This window comes from Indicator indicator, chromosome 22 (assembly GCF_027791375.1).
Source record: "Indicator indicator isolate 239-I01 chromosome 22, UM_Iind_1.1, whole genome shotgun sequence".
Lineage (NCBI taxonomy): Eukaryota > Metazoa > Chordata > Aves > Piciformes > Indicatoridae > Indicator > Indicator indicator.
Window position 1 is genome coordinate 13,682,154 of NC_072031.1, and position 17,833 is coordinate 13,699,986.

At 53.4% G+C, this 17,833-nt stretch overlaps 1 protein-coding gene across 1 annotated transcript; it reads right to left on the reverse strand.

Annotated features, from left to right (window-relative positions):
- Positions 1-1,619: 1,619 nt before the first annotated feature.
- MMD2 (monocyte to macrophage differentiation associated 2) lies at positions 1,620-17,802 on the reverse strand. Its single transcript, XM_054390870.1, has 7 exons — positions 17,780-17,802; positions 4,334-4,415; positions 3,505-3,665; positions 3,334-3,408; positions 2,926-3,027; positions 2,213-2,282; positions 1,620-1,823 (listed from the first exon to the last, which is right to left on the reverse strand). The coding sequence occupies exons 2-7, from the start codon at positions 4,409-4,411 to the stop codon at positions 1,620-1,622; spliced, it is 690 nt and encodes a 229-aa protein (XP_054246845.1). The 5' UTR covers positions 4,412-4,415; positions 17,780-17,802.
- Positions 17,803-17,833: the final 31 nt, after the last annotated feature.

The window sequence follows — 17,833 nt, forward strand, 5'->3', positions numbered from 1 at the left end:
GAAGGAGAAAGGGTGGTGAAAACACAGGAGATGCTAAAAAGATCCCTCAAACCCTCCTCCAGACACCCTGAATGTTACAAGTCATTTGAAATTAGTATAAAATAGGAGGACAATCTGATAACCTGCTCTGTGCCTCCCCCCGACCCCCTGCCCTCCATTGCAAGGGAAGGATTTAGGAAGCCAGAGAAGAATGGGGAGCCCCACTTGGCAAATCTGGGCTCAAGGCAGGGTGGTGATGTCTCCAACAGTGCCTGGCCACCCATTCCCACCTGGGCATCTGGCCTGCCCTGGGTTTTAGCAGGAGGATGAGATGGAAAGGCCTCAGAAAGGTCCTTCTTGCACCTCCCTGAACCTCAGGAGCCCCCAGGTTGGAAGCCTCCCATGGCGAAATGGCTTCTAAGAGAAATACCTTGGGATGAAGCCCATGGACAAAACATGATGGTTGGCTCTGAGCCCCATGAGCATTGGGGCTGCTCCTGATGGCTGGATGTTGTTTCATGGCCCATTCTCATGCTTTGAGGAGCACTTTGTAGCCATAGTTAGGCATTTAAAAAAACAAGCATCACTAGGACTTTCCCATCACAGCTGTCCTCTGAAGATCACACAGAGGCATCTGTGGCGTTCCCAGGAATGTCAGAATTCCTCCCCCAAAGTGGATTTAAGTCTGATACTGAGTGACAGGCTCTTTATCAAAACAGGAGTGGAGAAGGAAGGCAGCCCTGGGATCCCAGTCCAAGGAGTTTCACTTCCCTCCCCTGGTGCCAATGGGCTGATCCCAGCAAGGTGGATGCCAGGAGCCAGGTCCCTGCTTTGCTCCTCACCAAAGGCACACATGTGGCAGAGCCTGGAAGCAGGGCTGTGCTTCAGGGCTGTTGCTGTCACCGGGACTGGAGATGAAAACAAAACACCCCAGAGAGAAAACGTTCATGGGGGCTCCATGGGCCCATCTAGGAAGGACGTACCAAGTTGTGCACTTAATACTGGCTTAGAGAAAGGGCTTTCCAGGCTCTGTGGAGCCCTGGAAGAGATTCAAGTTTCAATCTCGTGTAAGGCTTTGTTGACTCTGGACCTTTCCATCAAGAATTTGGGAGGGGGGGCAGTTGATGCTGACATGACTTAGGACTGTTTTGGGTGGTATGAGGATGCTGACGTGCCCCACTCCCAGCTGGGGCAGCCACACACGCAGGCAGTGCAAAAGAGGCTGGGTTTCTGCCTCGACCCAAACACCTCCAGACCCCTGGGTGGCCCTCACTAAGGTAGCCAAGCCCAGGGTGTTACTAGCCAGAGGCATGTGGGCCTCCCATAGGATGCTCAGGGTCAGCAGGTGAGTGAAGCCCCCCCCAACTCCCCAGTGAGGGGTCACTCCCCTATCACCTGCAGTCCGTTGGTCAGTCACCACCTCCTGACACCTTTGCCTAAAAAGATGAACAGTTCCCCAGGTTAAAAAAGGAAAATCTGTTTAAAATCAACCTCCAGGTTCCTCTGGCTGCACGGGAAGGGCACCGGCGGCTGCTGCCCTCGAGGTGAGTAGGTGGTTCAGGGCGAGCCCAGGGCTCTGGCTGGCTCCCCGCTCCCCTCCATGCCCCCACGTGCCAGCTGGCACAAATGTCTTTAAGGTTCTACCAGGACGGTTCAGCCTCCAGCGCGCCAGGCCGGTAGAGGTACCTCCAAATGGCGTAGTAGTGGATGCCAGCCCCGATGGCCACGAAGAGGTGCCAGATGGCATGGGCGAAGGGGATGCGGCCGTCGCTTTTGAAGAAGACCATGCCCAGGCAGTAGAAGAGTCCACCGGCCACCAGCTCTGGGAGGCCATCCCTGTTGGGCTGGGAGCAGGCAGGGAGGCAGGACTCAGTGATGGCCGTGGCATGCCTGCCTTTTCCCCACCTCTCCACCAAGACCTGGTGCCATGGGCAAAACCTTCACTTGACCTTCTGCTATACGCCCTCCCCTCCAGCAAGGCAGCGAGGTCCCAGCAGCCCAGCTTGGCCAGGAGGATTTCAGTGCAATGGAGCCCAGTCAGGAGGTCTGCTGGAGATGCAGGTGGTATCTGCTGGGCACCCAAAGCACTTGCAAAGCCAAGCTGAGCCACATCATATTTGAGGATGGCTTCATCCACTACACAGCCTGGGCCACACCAATACACTGGAGACAAACCAACCCTGCTGAGATTTGTCCCTCATACTGAGTCCAGTGCTTCCCAGCAGTGGCTTACCATGGAGAGAATGACCAAGGCAGGGAAGAAGCCCATGATAACGTAGCACACCAGCTCCACCAGCTTGTACCTGCAATGGATAGCAAAGCTGCTTGGAGGCAGATGCAGAGGGAGAGTCAAGTTTTATGCTTATAATGCCCACTGCCATACTACAGGAAAAGGGGCAGAGGTACCAGCACAGCAGGTCGCAGGTCCTCATGTGTAAGCCATACCACTGCTGTGGAGTTGGCACCCAGCTCCGAGGGTGATGGACCCCAACCCTGACTTGGGAGATGCCAGCTGAGCGCCAGGCTCTCCGGGCTTAGGGGAGACATCTGCGGCTTTTTGCTTTCTATTTGGTGCCACCATGTGGAAGAAGCTACTCATGGCAGCACATCCCTGCTCCGACGTCTCTCCTCACATCCCTCCTCTCGCATCCCTCCTCTCACATCCCTCCTCTCACATCTCTCCTCTCACATCCCTCTTCTCACATCCCTCCTCTCACATCCCTGCCACTAAAACTCCTAAAACCAGGGTGCAGATGGGGGAAGACATGGTCCAAGGAAGCTCTGCACTGCTAGCTGACCAGGAGGCTGTGCCTACCTGTCCACCTACCTTCCTGTCTATTGCCATCCTTCTTGCTCTCCCCTGCATCTAAACTACAGTTGAGACATTAAGAAGGGCTGGCAGAGCTGAGCTGGGCTCTGCAGTACCCACCAGGTGAAGGTACTCACCTCTCATGGAAGAAGAAGACATAGACAGTCCCAACAGAAGCCATGATCCAGATGATCCAACGCATGTGGGCAGCCCAAGGACCCAGCTCCCTCAGGTTCAGCCTGTAGGACCCATGTTTGAGGTGAGGTAGGTCTAGGGCAGCACCCTGGTCCAGGCTGCCAGCAGCCAGGTGCCAAGGAAATGCTGTCCTCACCCCCACGATCATCCCATCAATAGGTCTTCCCAGCTTGTAACTTCAGCTTCAAGGGGCTGAAGTCTATAGGATAGGAAGGTTTTGTGGAAAGGGGTAGGGTACTGCCTCAATGCAGAGGCAAACCCAGAGAAGGAAACCCTATTTGTTGGAACCAGGCTGAGCTTCTCCCCACCTCTGGGGCCAAGCAATGGCCCCCCACCTGCTGGCAACTCACCAGGGAGCATATGATGCAGCAATGAAGAAGTAGATCACCATCCTGTCAAACATGTGCAAGCAGTGCTCCACAGTCCTGTGGGACAGACAGACAGAGGGGTCACTGCTGGTGGCACTAAGGCCCTCTAGACCTTCTCCCTCTTTCCAAGCCCTGAGTGACCATGGCTGGTACCTGAGATGCCTCTTCTTCCAGGAGATGGTGTGGAAGATGGTGGAGACAATGAAGAGGCTGGACAAGCCAAAGCCATAGATCCAGGCTGAGATAGTTTCCCACTGGTCATCAGAGAGGATGTAGAGGATGGAGCTGCCAAGGATGCTGGGCAAGATCCAGAACTGGAAGGGAGAAACAAGTCTGTTGTTGACTCTCTGTGTTTCCACTGAGCAGCTGCCATTCAGTTTTTGCTTTTCCTTTTAGGTGCTTCTGGTCAAAGCTACCTCCTATAAGGGGCAGGCTGGCCACCTGCTCTGGCCAGGCAGGGTCTCTCACTGCATGCTCCAGCTCCAAAATTGATTCTCCAGGAGAAGATAGAAAGGAGAAGGAAGGCACAAGGAAGATGACTACCTCTGAGTCATCTCCTGGGGCTTGGAGTGGAAGTTGCCAGCTCCTGAGGGAAACCCTGATGTGGGCAGTGCTCATTTCCACTGCCACATAGGCTGCCCCATGGGTGCCTGCCACCATTCCTCCTGTGAAAACCACTCCATTTGCAGGGAGTTTTGCAAAACACTTCTGCTCCACTAAGCCCACAGCTGGCACCTCTGGGGACACAGGCCCATGGTGGGTGAGAGCAAGGGAGATGCACATCAGCTGCCCAAGGCAGGAAGAGGGCTAAAGCATCCTCACTCCCTGGGGAGCACTTGGGGCACATCTGCCTCATCACAGCCCCAGAAGCCTCAGCAGCTGCTCCATGGCTTGAACACAGGCATTTTTAGGTGTTTCTTGAGATTCCCCAGGGGATCCCCAGAGAGCTGAACAGAGAACTGGGCTGGGGACAGGGACTCACTGCGTGGGTGGCACAGTTGGCAGCGTGCTCGTACTCGGTTGGCTGGTACCTGCAGTTGGATGGGACACGGTGGTTCATAAACCTGCAGCAAGGAGAGAAACACTCTCAGGGAACAGGGTGGAGGAAAGTCCTTTTGGAGGAGTCTGCACTGAATACCCACCAGCCCTCCAGAGTGGTCCCCACTTCAGCTCAGCTTTGCTCCAGCCACCCTGCAGAAGTGAGCCCAGCACTGGACATGGCTTGTGCATCTGACTGGCCCTAAACACCAGGACCTCTGGGCTTGCTCAGCTACATCTCAGGCTGAAGCCTTTCCCCGTAGCTGCTTGTTGAGCAGAAGGCAGGAGCCAGCTCTGCCCCCTGCTGCAAGCAGGAGCAGACAGAAAACAGCAGTGGTGGGAAGGGCCCCAGAAGTGGATGGGGGCAGGTGGGGTATCACAGAACCATCAAATGGTAGGGGTTGGAAGGGACCTCCAGGCATCATCAAGACCTAGCCCCCTGCCAAAGCAGGATCACCTAGGGCAGGTCAGACAGGAACGTGTCCAGATGGGTATTGAAAGTCTCTAGAGAAGACTCCACAACCTCCCTGGGCAGCCTGCTCCAGTGCTCTGTCATCCTTACAGTAAAGAAGTTTTTCCTCATGCTGAGATGGAACTTCCTGTGGTCCAGTTTGCCTCCTTTGCCCCTTGTACTGTCACAAGGGGTTGGGGAGGGACCTGCTGCTTGTCCCCAATCCATCCAGCAGTGACACCCTTATGTCACAGTAGCATCCCCAGCTCCAACAACTGTATCCCTGTGATGTCTGTGATTTCTGGGTACCACCTGCATCTCCCTCTTGCCAGCAGAGCTTGGTGCTGGGGGCCCAACCCACCACGCTCCCTTGGAAGCCTGCATCTTTATTTCTGTTTCTCTCAGTCTGTGGCATCAGCTTGTTCTTGGCACTCAGAGGAACATATTGATTGCCCCTGACAGATCAACACACAGCAATGAAAAATAGTGTGGGCTTGGCTGGACACTGCTGGGTACATAATGCTCTATTAAGAGGCAAATTAAATGTGCACCATGATAACAGGTTGGGGCTAAGTGCTGCCTTGTCCAGTGTCCTCTTTTGACAGGGGCCAGCCTTAGTGAAAGGGAGTAAGAAATGGGAAAATGGAGTGATCCTTCCCTGGCTGCTCCTGGTGCTGAGGGTTTTGAAGACTTCTGCTGCTGTGGCTCAGGTCAGGATAGCCAAGCTAAATGGGCACTGATGGGGCTGTCCTGCAGGACCTGGGCTAATTGTTTCCTGACCTTGTTTGCTCTCACCCTGGCACCATCTGCAGCATGTTTCACAGCTGAGCTGTGCCCAGTGAAGGGGCTCAAGGTCTGGCCGGACTTTGCTGTTGGGCACAGAGTGACCCCTCAGTCTGGGACACTGAGAAAGGCAGTAGAAGTCCCCTCTCCCCATCCCCAAGCCACCCACATCCATATGGACTCCCATCTCCCCTTGCATGCTCAGCCCCACCACCTGATCCCCTCAGTCCATTGAAAGTGAGCCAGGATGGATTGAATCCCTCAAATGGCCAGGGTTTGAGTGTGTGTGTGGGGGTGGCCACAGCAGGAAAAGGTATGTGAGGTGCTCCCCAGCCCATGACAACCCACAGGCACCCTGTCCCCAGTCCCTGCCCTGCCTGCTGCTGGGCACTGCTGGACCCTGCATGGTCCTCCTCACCCAAAAATGTCTTGAATTCAGTGGGCTCAAATAGAGGGGGTCAAACTCCCACTGCCCTGCAAATCAAGAGAAACCAAAGCTTAGCAAGGCTGCTGTGGCTGGGAAGCAGCCAGGCATCCCTGGGGATGTAGTGGTGCCCAGCATGCTGCCACCTCCATCCCAGGAGACACCAGGGATGCCCTCCCCATCCTGCCATGAGTGCTGGCCAGGCTCCCAGTGCTGAAGCCATGTCCCCCTGGCAGGAGAACATCACTGACCCCTGGGTTGCCAGGACACTGTCCCCAGCTCCCCTTGGCTTTCTGCTTCCCTTTCTTCTCCCCTGAAGGGTAAGGTGCTGGGGAGGGGGAGGCCAGACACCCCGCATGACGTCATGGTTGCTGAGGAAACCTGTTCCAGGCCTTTCCCTTGAATTTATTTGTTCTAACAAAGCCATGCATCATCTCCTTTCCAGCCTGCTGGTTGCTGTTCAGAGCAGTCAAAGGGAGCAGCAGTGGGGCCAGCTTCTACAGCCTTAGGAATGAGGGACACCCAGACCTTTTAGGAAGGGGTCCCCGGGGTGATGCTCCCCAGCTCTAGCACGGCATGCAGAAGCCTGGAAGGGCCACCCCAGCTTGTCTCCATGGGAAGAGGTCAAATAGCATGTGTGCTCCATGCCTGGCATGTGCTTTTCCCAGAGGGAGAAGTAACCTTCAGAAGGAACTTTTTTCTGACGTGGGGAAAAGTTGTTCTTGTCTTCCAGCCTTGCTTTCTAATAAGCATCATCCCATGAAGGGTGGGAAATGGAGCATCACAGGTGTGGGACCTGCCTGGAAGTGCTGAGCCAGCCTGGGTACAGCAGGGCCCTCCTGGAGCAGCCTCATTTGGGGGCTAGTTGGACACTTTTTTGGTGGTCTTCTATGCTCAAGAGCAGTGCTGTGCAAACAGGCACAGGGCAGCCAGTATTTGCACATCTCCTGGCAGGGCAGGATGAGTCCCTGGCTCCCTGCAGGCCCTCACTCCTCAGGGGAGAGGACGCAATCATTTCCTTACCTTCTCTTCTCTCCTGGGACTTGATCTATCAGTCTATCCTGGGATGCCAAGTGAACATCCAGTTCATGTCATCCCTGTGCACGCTGGCATGAGTGCAGGGCAGACTACAAGGAGCTATGCATCAGTCCCACCTTGCAGAAACTTTCCATATCAGTGCATAAAATGAGACTCAAACCTGGGCTCCAGCCCAGAGAGATGGACAGACACACTTGGAGAGGGCACCTGCAACCCTTATTAGAGCTGATGAAAGCCAAGAGCCCTGGGAGTGGCTGCTCTGTGTTTCCCAGCCCCTGCTCTGTGTGACTGGGGTCAGGAGAAGGGGAATTGCTGGCAGCCAGACAGAGCTCCAGGGTTTTTCAAAGCAGGAAAAATAAGGAGAGGAAGGGATACACCTCTCCAGACTTAGAGCTGATCCCTGCAAAAGTCTCCTCCATGGCTGGCTGAATCCACAACCATTGCCAGCTCTGTGTTGTTGCACTCATACGCTCAGGGACACTTTGGCAGAGTCCCTGGGGTGGGAGGGGAGAGAAGAGCAACTTGTCCCAGCAGCCTCCAGCCTATTCTGCCACCTGCCCAGGGACAAGCAAAGCTATGGTGATGTGGCTCACTCGACACCCTTGATCTGTGAAGCCACAGGCAGGTGGCTACACACCAGCTGAGTGCTCCAAAGCCTTTTGGGAGGTGCTCTAGGATTGCAAAGTCCAAAAGGCACGGAGAATTTCAAAACCTCCTGCACAGCAGGAGTAGAAGCATGTTTAGGTGTCCAGCTTTGGGCTCCTGAACACAAGAAAGACCTAGACCTGCTGGAGCACATCTGGAGAAGGCCACAAAAATTATCAGAGAGTTGGAACCCCTCTGGTTGTGAGGCCAGGCTGAGAGAGTGGAGTTGTTCAGCCTGGAGAAGAAAAGGCTCCAGGGAGACCTTCTGGTGGCCTTTCAGTACTCAAAGGGACCAATAAGAAAGATGGGGACAGACTTTTTAGTAGGCCCTGTTGTGACAGAACAGGGGCTGTTGGGTTTAAACAGGAAGAGGGAGATTTAGACTAGATCTAAGGAAGGAATTTTTCACACTGAGGTTGGTGAGTCACTGTCCCAGGTGGCAGCTGCCCCATCCAGGTGAGGTCATGTGGGGCTCTGAGCAACCTGCTCTAGTTGCAGCAGGGTTGGATTAGGTGACCTTTAAAGGTTCCCTTCCAACCCAGACCACTCTATGACTCTATGTTCATCTCAAGAGGTGGTGCATGGGAAGCAGAGACCCAAGGAGCTCCCAGGCAGCTTTTTTTTTATTCTCCCCAGTGTTAGTTCTGGCAGCTGCTATACAGACTGGCTATATGAAGATGGGGGGCCTGGTGGGGGTCCAAGCAGGGGTTATTCACTGAAGCCCCAGGGTTTTTGCTGCCCTGCTTCCCCCTGGCCCCTTTCCCAGGGAGAGAGACAGAAAAGGGCCAGGGCACCAGGCTCTGGCCAGGGAAACAAAGAGCCCCTTGTCCCAGGCAGCCAGGGCAAAGTGCAGAGCCAGCTTCCCAGGCTTGTTCCTTTCTCCTTCTCTCTCTCCCACCCTGTTTTTTTTTTTTTGTTTGGTTGGGTTTTTTTGTTGTTGTTGTTACTTTGGGGGGCTTTTTAGAGTTTGGAGGTTTTTTAAGACTTTTATCCAAGAACAAAGTTCTGACCTCAAAAATCATGGAGATCTGCCTGGCTGATGCTTTTCCTTGGTAAGGCAGAAGAAGGTAAAAAGGGAATTACATTGAAGTATTCTTCAGAGTGGCACATGTGTGAGCATCTGAGATGTCTTGGGGACAGCAAGACGACATCCATCATCCCTTTTGGAGGCACCATGCACTCACATGGGCAGAGCCATTGGGACACTTTGGAGGCAAGCTGTCCTCTACACACATGGAAGGGAAACAGCCCTGATGGAGATCCAGGCCAGTCTGCAGGTTGGGAGAGATGGTATTTAGTTCTACCTTCAATACCAACTCTCTGGCTGGCTTTTGCCACATCATTTCTCTCTTGCCTCCTTTCCCCTCCTCCAAGTGACATCCTTTAGGCAAGCCAGGGGAAGAATAATGTGAGGAGGTTGTAAAATCACCACTAAGGTATGGATGGAGAGGTGGAGGGTGGGCTCCCTCCTGGTCCTTGGAAAGAGCTGGTCCAACCCAACCATGCTGTGAATCAGGCCACAGGTGGCTGTGTGTCCATGCACTGAGGAACTGGGCTCCCCCTGCACAGTGCTGAGGCTGTGGCCAGGGCTATTGCACTTGAAGAGGCAACACATCCCCTTCACAACCCCTGAAGCACTAAATGCCAGAGCTGTGCATTGCACCACAGGCTGGGTGCTGTGGGGACAAAGGAGCAGCTGGCACAGTGATAAAATAAGAGGGAACAGCATCATTTTGCACCAGGGGAGGTTTAGGTTGGACATTAGCAACAATTTCTTCTGCAAAAGGGTTGTCAAGCCTTGGAACAAGCTGTCCAGGGAGGTGGTAGAGTCCCCACCCATGAAGGGATTGAAAAGCTGTGCAGCTGTGGTGCTGAGGGCCATGGTTCAGTGGTGACCTGGCAGTGCTGGGTTAATGGTTGGACTCAATGATCTGAAAGGTCTCTTCCAACCAAAACAATTCTGTGACTCTATAGCCAAGGTTGCTCCCAGGTGATGTGAATCTCCCCAGGCCAGCTAATGGCTACAGGTTTCACCTGCAAGTGGCTTATAAAAGTGCTGGGCATGGGCAGTATCTGGTTATGTCTGTGCAGGAGGGCTGGGGAGCTGTTGGGGTCTACCCTCCTGCCTAGGAAGCTGAGGCACTTCCAGGCTGTGTGGCTCCCAGGAGACTTGACTGCAAAAGGAGGGGATTTCTCCTTCTCTTTGTGACTGGGTGTCACAACTGCTTTTAGAGCAATGGAGGAGCAGGACTGTATCCTGGTGATGGTAGTGTCAGAGAGGAAGGATGGAGAAGGCATTTGCTGCATGCTGCCTGGCAGTGGTGGTAAGTCCTGCTGGGGCTCTTTGGGTTGTCGCTGGGTAGAGCAAATGTTGTGATGCTTGAGGTGACAGTGATGGAGCAGATGTGTCCCTGCAGAGCAGACTGGCTCCAGATCCCTCCCCAGTGCATGGTCTGGATTTGCCCTAATGAGCCCAGAGGCTGCACACACAGTACAGATGCTGGGGCTTGGTCCTTCAGCTTGTGCTCACGTGTGAGCTGCTGTGGCAGCAGCATCCCTTGTCAGCTGGGGTTTACTGTGTGCTGTGCCCCTTGATCTGGTAATGCTCCAGCTGTAGTCCCTGGTAGAAGCTTCATACCCTTGAGTTTCTCTGTGCCTTGTAATGCTCTCAGTCCCTGGGAGCAGTGTATGATGTTGTGGTGCAGGACCCAAAGTGTTGCTTCCTCATGGGACACAATCACAGGAGCCAGAGTAGGGCCACTCAGGGTCCCCCCTCAAGGCCAGGTCATCAATAATTCAGTTTGGCACCATGAGAAAGGCTCATCAGCCCTTCCTTCTGTCCTTGTGGCTGCAGCTCTCAGTGCAGAACCCCAGACTCTGTAGTACCAAAAAGCTGCTTTTTGGCGCTCAGGAGCACACAAGAAATTCTGGTTTTTCCCTCCTTCCCCTCGGCATGGGAGTGCCTGCCACTAGGAAGCAAGAATGCAAGGGCTCAGCTTGGTGCTGCCCAGCACTGCCATCTGCAGAGCCACCCACACAGGCACGTGTGTGACCGTGTGGCACCCCAGGAGGAGCTGCAACCTCTATTTCCATGCCTGCTCCTCAGTGCCCAAATGTTCCTACACAAACACATGGAGCTCCTGGTTGGGAAAGCTGAGCTGTGTGTGCTGTAAGCTTGTGGGTTGGCTTCCTGGGCTGAGGGAGAAGGGAGAGCTGGGACAAGCCAGTTCTGTGGGTTTGCTCCTTTGACTGCAGCCCATCCCATTGGGAAGGGGCAGGAGGGCTGATGGAACAAGACAGTGCAGGGTTTTCTGTACTGCTGCCTGGCACTGTGCAAAGAGCTGGCAGCCTGGGTAGGGAGCAGAAGATGAAAGGATTTTCATCCAAACCTTTCTCCTGGGTAAATTAGCTGATCACCACAGTTCTGGAGCAGCCTGCCCAGATGCCCCAGGGCAAGCCTTGCTTCCACAAAGCTGCAGATTGAGCATCATTCATCATCTCTGACTACCCTCATCCTGATTTTGCTCATTCCCAGCACTCTAACATGTAGCAGCACCCTGGGCTGGCTGTAGACCATCCCCTGGCACTACAGAGCTTCCATGCCATGAGAAATGCTGAATGAGTCTGCTTGCCAACTTAGAGATGCTCCAAGACAGGGACCATGTGCTCAGCTGCATCCATGCTGTACTTGGCTCTAAACTCCAGGCACAGCTGTCCCCCATGAGGGGACAGGGAAGACATTCCCCACCACATCCTGCTGCCACAGCAGCTGGGTACCCAAGGGGCCAAGCCTGGCAGGAGGCAATATCACAGAATCCCAGCATGGTAGTTGTTGGAAGGGACCTCTGGGGATCATCTAGTCTGATCTCCCTGCTAGAGCAGGTTGCCCAGGATCACACACAGGTGTTGAAAGTCTCTGGAGGAGACTCCACAGCCTCTCTGGGCAGCCTGTTCCAGTGTTCTGCTGTTTCCTTGAGCATACCCCATTCCTCTTCCTTGCTTCTCAGCCTAGTAGAGACAAGTGTGGGAGGCTCCAAGCCAGACTGGATGCAGGTATGGACCATGCCTTCACCCATGAGAGCCCATACAGAGCTAGAAGGGCTTAGCTGGTGGGTGGAAACTCAGCAGGTAATTCCCAGCAGGGCCATAACTGTCCACATTCCCATCCTTTGTGAAGGGATATTTATTTTTCTCTCCAGCAGGCTTTCTACTTTTTCTGTAGATGGTATCTCTAACTCTTCCAAGTCAACTACAGCAGAGCTGTTTGTTTATTCACAGCAGATGGGGTTGGTGAGTGCTTCCCAAATTACTTTCTGAGCAGGGACTTCTTGTTTCCTTCAGTACTCATGAGACCTCCAACAGCAGCTGATTAGTCACAAAATGACTCTGATGTCCCAGGTGTTCCATGAATGTTAGGAGCACTGTTTCCAGAACTAAAAATTCTCTATTATTCACTGGTTGCTTGTTTGAAAAGTCATTGTGAATGTTCCTTGCTGCCTTGCCTGTGCTGCACTGAGCACTGAAGTTAGTGGCACAAATCCTGCCTGCTTAGACTCTGCCACCACCCAAGGTGGGCAGGAGTGAGCATGAGCACTGCTGGCAGAGTTATTGGGCAGTTTGGGGGCTGCAGCCTTCCTAGCCTCTATTCCTGGCTGCCACTGTGACTGTAAAATTACAGGGGCATGCCATAGTTTTTTTTCAGGTCCATAAGGTCTTCCCATAGCATCCTCTGAGTGACGGAGCCAGGCTCTCATTGGGGATTCCTGGATGCTACTCAAGTACAAATGATATTTGTAAATTATTCAGCAGATGTCTCTAGACCACAAAGGCACAGAAGGAGAATCATGGATTTCACCAGCCAGGCCAGCACATAGTAGGTTTTCCATTAGTATTACTTGCAAGAGAGAGCAAGGCTGTGTCTGGAGCTGTGGTACCAGCTGGTGCTGCTCAGCACAACAGAGGAGGTGACTCCTTGCCCCTGGCTTACTGATCTTTCTCTGCATAAAATCCTTTCCTCAGCAAGCCTGAATTAGGAACTTGAACAGGAGCACAGACTTGGGTCCAGACTCTCTTGAAGGTCAGCACTGCCCAGCTCAACTCACTGGCATCTGAAGCAAACATCAGGAATGTGATGCTCATGGTATCAGGTTATCACAGAATGCTAGGGGTTGGAAGGGACCTCTGGGATTGCCTCCAACCTCCCTGCTAAAGCAGGGTCACCTGCAGCAGGCCACAAACTGTGTTCCAGATTGTCCATTGTCCCTCATTGTGCTGCAGGGCACCACTGAAAATCACAAGAATCTGCAGTGCACCCTATTGAGTCCACCCAAATCTGAATCTTTGCTGCATGTTGAGGTTCAATTACACCTGGAAAACCCCAAAGGGAGACCTGAGCTCTGTGTGTTTGGCCATGCACAGCCCCTGCCCTAAGCATCCAGCCCCTTGCAGCATCTCTCTGGGCATTCCACCAATCTCCTTTAGCAGCTGCAGCCAAGCACCCCCCAAGAGCAATGAACTGAAATAACCATTGTGCTCTTGTCCCTTTCTTTCTGTAGGAGTTGTAGTTGGTCTGCATCTCTTTGTCTCACTGTGGAGCTGGGGTTGTGGGAAGAGAGGAGGAGGGAAGGCAAGCCTGGGAGCAGTCCTGGCAGAGCCCCACTTCTTGCATTCACTGACTGCCACTCTGGGCAGCAGCTCGAGTTTCCCATGCATCGTGTTGGCTGATACCTCCTGAAGCTGGCAACAGTGAGCTGTGCCAAAGAATCACATCAGGCTGACATCCAACACCAGCTGAAGGAGGGAAAAGACCATCGTGTATCCATCTCCCAGGCAGCCAAGAGACTGACTGTCCTTCCTTCCCCCAAAAGCACAAGGCACAGAGCTTGGCTTGCCTGCTGCTGCACAGCTCCTGTCTGGTGATCCCCACGTGAGCCTGCCCTGCCAGGTCCCTCAACCTTCTCAAAGGAGGAAAAGAGGCAGTTTTAGGGAATATCCCATTGCAAATGCTCTCAGAACACTTCTTGTCTTCTAAAGACTTGGTTCAAATGATAACTGCACTTATGTGAGGTGAATCTTATCTTGAGAGGGTATCTGAGTCAACCTGGCCCCCACAGAGCAAACAATATGGAACTGGTCAGTGACAACAGATGATCCTGGTTTTCCCTACCTGTTTTGGAGGAAGTACCATCTCCATCTCTTGGAGCAGCACCTTTTGTAGCAAAGGGTTCTGCTAAGCTGGGGGCAGTCTGGCAGATCTTAGTGGGGATGGTGGAAGGAACACAGTGAGGAGCCCCTGCCTCTTGAGCCGCTCTGAGCTGCAACATCAAGGCTGAAAGCATTTCCCTTCTCAGTGCTTCATCCCACAGGGGCTGTGGGGGAAGCAGAGCTCTTGGAAAGCATCTTGGCATGTGTGGGAGCAGGCAAGGGCTGCTTGTGCTTTCATTGCAAAGCAAATGGGGACCAGGTCTTCCCAATGGGGTACCCCTGCTCAGGCTGTCAACCTGGTGTTGTTTTTCTTGTGTTTGGGGTCTGAGCACCCCAGTTTGCTCTCTCCCTCCTAGTCCTGTTGGTTCTCCTCTCCCTTTCTTGCCTGGAGATGCTGGAGGAGGAGTCAGCAAATGTCTCCTTGCTTAGCAATTACAGGGAGCAACAAGGAAGGTCTGCCCAGCTGCCTTCCCCCAAACTTGAGAGCAAGTGTAGAGTTCAGATCTCCACACCTCTGTGCCAGTGAGGAGGTAGCAGTGTCTACACTGCAGATGCTGTGAAGGTGAGGACAAGCCTGGACCATGCACCTACAGAGACCTTTGCTCTCCATAACTGAGAAATGAATGTGGCTTTTCCTGGCTGCTCCAATCTGTTGCTCTGCACCAGGCAAGAGGAGCAAACGCTGTAAGACTTAGAGCCTTTTACATGATCAAATTGAGAGCTGTTATCAGTTTATTAGGATGATTCAGTGTCCTGTGCAGCCCGCAGTTGCCAGCAAACCTCTCTCCAGCAGCTGTTCCAGAGCTGCTGAAGATGGCCAGACCCAGCAGCTCCCCACTTAATCATGCTTCCTTTCAATTACAGGTCTGAATGACCAAAGTCTTGGGAGCATTCTGTGTTCCTACAGGGAGGCTGGGGCTGAGCTGCGGCCCTACAGCAGCTGTGAGGGCAAGAAGCAGCAGATCATGTCTGAATAGAAAGGGGGTCAAAGCTGGTGGTTAAGTGAAGGAAAGGATCAGATACTGGCTTGGTTTCACCTGGCTGATGAGTTTAAGTGACGAAGATGTTATTTGCACCAATCCGTGCTGTGGAGAAACCAGCATCAGTTTGGTGATCTGGGAGGAAGGGAGGAGGAGAACAAAGAGTGGAGGCATAACTGCCCAGTAAGTGGATAAAGCAGGAGGGATTACATCTGCTTGCACCCTGTCACTGTGGGCTGCTGCCAGCATCGTGGGTGAGTTTGGTCTGATGGGCAGGTGATGGATGTCACCTGCCATGGTGTGCAGGCTGTGAGTGACAGGGAAAGCCTTGTAGCAACTGTGCTTTTAAACTCCCTTTCCCCATGGTGTAAGAGTCTCCTGGACCCCACAGAAGAGGAGAAACCATCAAAAGCCTCGTTTTTAACCACAACCTGCTCAAACAGCATTGCCATGCATCACTCTTTCCACCACAGTGAGAACCTCCTCTCTTTGTGCTTTTCCCTTCTGCATCAGCTATGATGCTCTGTTCTCAAAGCCCAGCCAGGAGGAGGGGACACTTCAGTGCCCCTCCAACCCCAAGTTTTCTGCTGGCAGATCACAAAATGCTCCCACATTGATTGCTGCCTTTCATCTTTCTGTTCAAAGCCCTGTGCCTTTGCTGCAGCTTTCACACAACAGGTCTTTCATCACCACATCATTTTTATTTAGTCCTTTTGGTGGGTGTATGGCCAAGTTCCTCCTTTCTTGGTCCTCACTCAAAATTAGATAAAACAACACTAAAAGTGAAGCTGTTCCAGGCTTTTCTACCACAGAGTAAACTTTCTGCCTTTTTTTTTTTTTTTTTAAGAATGGCCACAAGTGAGAGTTTCTCATCCCCTCAAAACATACTGCAAGATGCTTCTGATGCCTTGAAAGATGTGCCACTGTGAGCCCCATGGCTCCTGCTCACCCCAGTCCCCATCACAGAGCCTGGTTCCTGTTCCTTGCAGTCCAGTTAAACCAAAAGATCATCCCCAGCACAAAGCAAAGAGCAGCCTTGTAGGGTTTCTTTTGGGATAGGCCACAGCAGAGTGTTTCCTCAGGGATAAGAGCTGGTGTGTGTAGAGTGCAGGGGGGACAGGGATTAGCAACTGTTATTTTTAAGCACTAGGCTAAGAGGATCTCTGCAGTGATGTAGGAAGCTCTGGGTTGGCATCATGTGCTGGCAACTGCCTTGGGGTGAAAGTCAAGGGAATACCTGCCTCCTGCTCACTGTCCAGCCCTGGCACCCAGTGAGAGGTGAAGGATGCCCAGGTGGACCTGAGCCTTCCCATGCCCTGTAGCCCCCACCCTGCACCCCCTAACACCTCATCCCCATTCAGCAAATCTCCAGAAAGGACCATGACAAGGTTTGAATGTGCTGATTGTGGATAAATAAAACAACAGGTTGGCAGATGGGTTCTGCTGGGGTAGAATTGGAGAGGCAACCCCTGCTCTGCTGTCCAGGTCCTAGAAAGCCTCTGCACCGTTGCCATGGGGCAAAGATATGGTTTTTCTCCTGCTCTGGGGGTGTAGAGCTTTGCCCAGCTCTATCTCCCCCTGGCCCTGTCCTCTGCATGCCAGTGGGCAAATAAAGTTCTGAATTCTGTTTTCACAAGTAGTTTTGCACCAGATGCAACGTGCAGACTCAGTACCTCCTGCATCTCTCCTGGGCAAAGGTGATGAGGCAGCTCCAACATCAAAATAGTCCTTGAGTAGGTGCCCACACATTTCAGGCAGCTTTTGGAGATGCAAGTATGGAGTTTTCTCATGGAACATCTAGAAGGAGAGGAGCTGGTAGCTTGTGGGGGTGGGAGAGAGGTCTCCTGCCTTCACCCAGCTCAGGCAAACATCCCTTCAGGGATGTTCATGCCTGGAATGAGTGTCACCACTTGTTTTCAAACAAGTTTTTCTCTGGTATCTGCCTCTAACAGGACCACTGGGAGTCTGGCAGTGGCAGCAGCAGAGCTGAGTGCCTCCAGGAGCTGCACAGCCTGTGGGACCCTCCAGAGCCATGAAAACATCCTCACCACAATCACGGGGAGCTGTGAGTAAAGCTTGTCCCTGGCACGCAACTGACACACACAAACACTCCCCCCTGTCTGGCCATGAAGTGTCCAGCACTGTGTGATCTGACTCATCCTCGGTCACCCAGCATGCTGGAGAGCTGCAGGCAGCTGTTGTCCCCACGTCACCCACCAGCTCCCTGCTAGAGGCCACATCTGATCCCACAGCAGCGTGTGGCCGAGTGCCCTCTGACCCGTGCCCAGCGATCCTCAGGTTTCCTCCTCTCTGCGCCGGCAACATCAGGAGGTTCCCTAACACACCTTGAGCTTTTAAAACAAGACCCTGCTGCTGGAAAACGTCCCTGGGTAGTTCATGGAAGGAGGGTAGAAGGATCCACCTCCCGTGCATCCCATGGGAAGCCCCATGGAACTCCCAGGTCCAGGTTAGGACCCACCCAGAGGGTACTTCACCTGGGTACAGTGGGACCTTGGCCACAGAGGGACCCTCCAGGGAGGGTTTGCAGCCAGCAGCGGGGTCTGTCTGCAAAAGGAGCTGGGCTCCTGGTCCTTCAGCAGCGGGTGAACAAGGGTGAAGTTAGACCCAGAGAAAGGCAGCGAGGGCTCCTGAGGATGCTCAGAATCCCTTAGGGATGCAGAAAAGCAGATAACCTTCTCCCAGCAGACCAGCCCCGCACCTGCCCTGGCTTTGGGGCATTCAGCAGTTTTTGAAGGTCCCTTTCGGGCCCCATCCTCGTCGGAGTCGAGGCAAGGGCTAGGGCTGTCCCGGGGCTCGGCAAGCCCCCGGGGAGGGCTTGGGGATCACCGGCACCGAGGGTTTTACCTGGCGTAACGAGTCTTCTGGAAATCCAGGAGCCGGGACACGAACATCGCGGCG

What these genes read in the sequence shown, in the direction of transcription:
- MMD2 (XM_054390870.1), bottom strand. Translation starts at nt 4,411, where the DNA reads ATGAACCACCGTGTCCCATCCAACTGCAGGTACCAGCCAACCGAGTAC. An exon ending in GCTGCATCATATGCTCCCTG is followed by an intron (nt 3,028 to 3,333) that starts GTGAGTTGCCAG and finishes TGGGTCCTACAG; the next exon opens with GCTGAACCTGAGGGAGCTGG. An exon ending in GTCTTCTTCTTCCATGAGAG is followed by an intron (nt 2,283 to 2,925) that starts GTGAGTACCTTC and finishes TATCCATTGCAG; the next exon opens with GTACAAGCTGGTGGAGCTGG.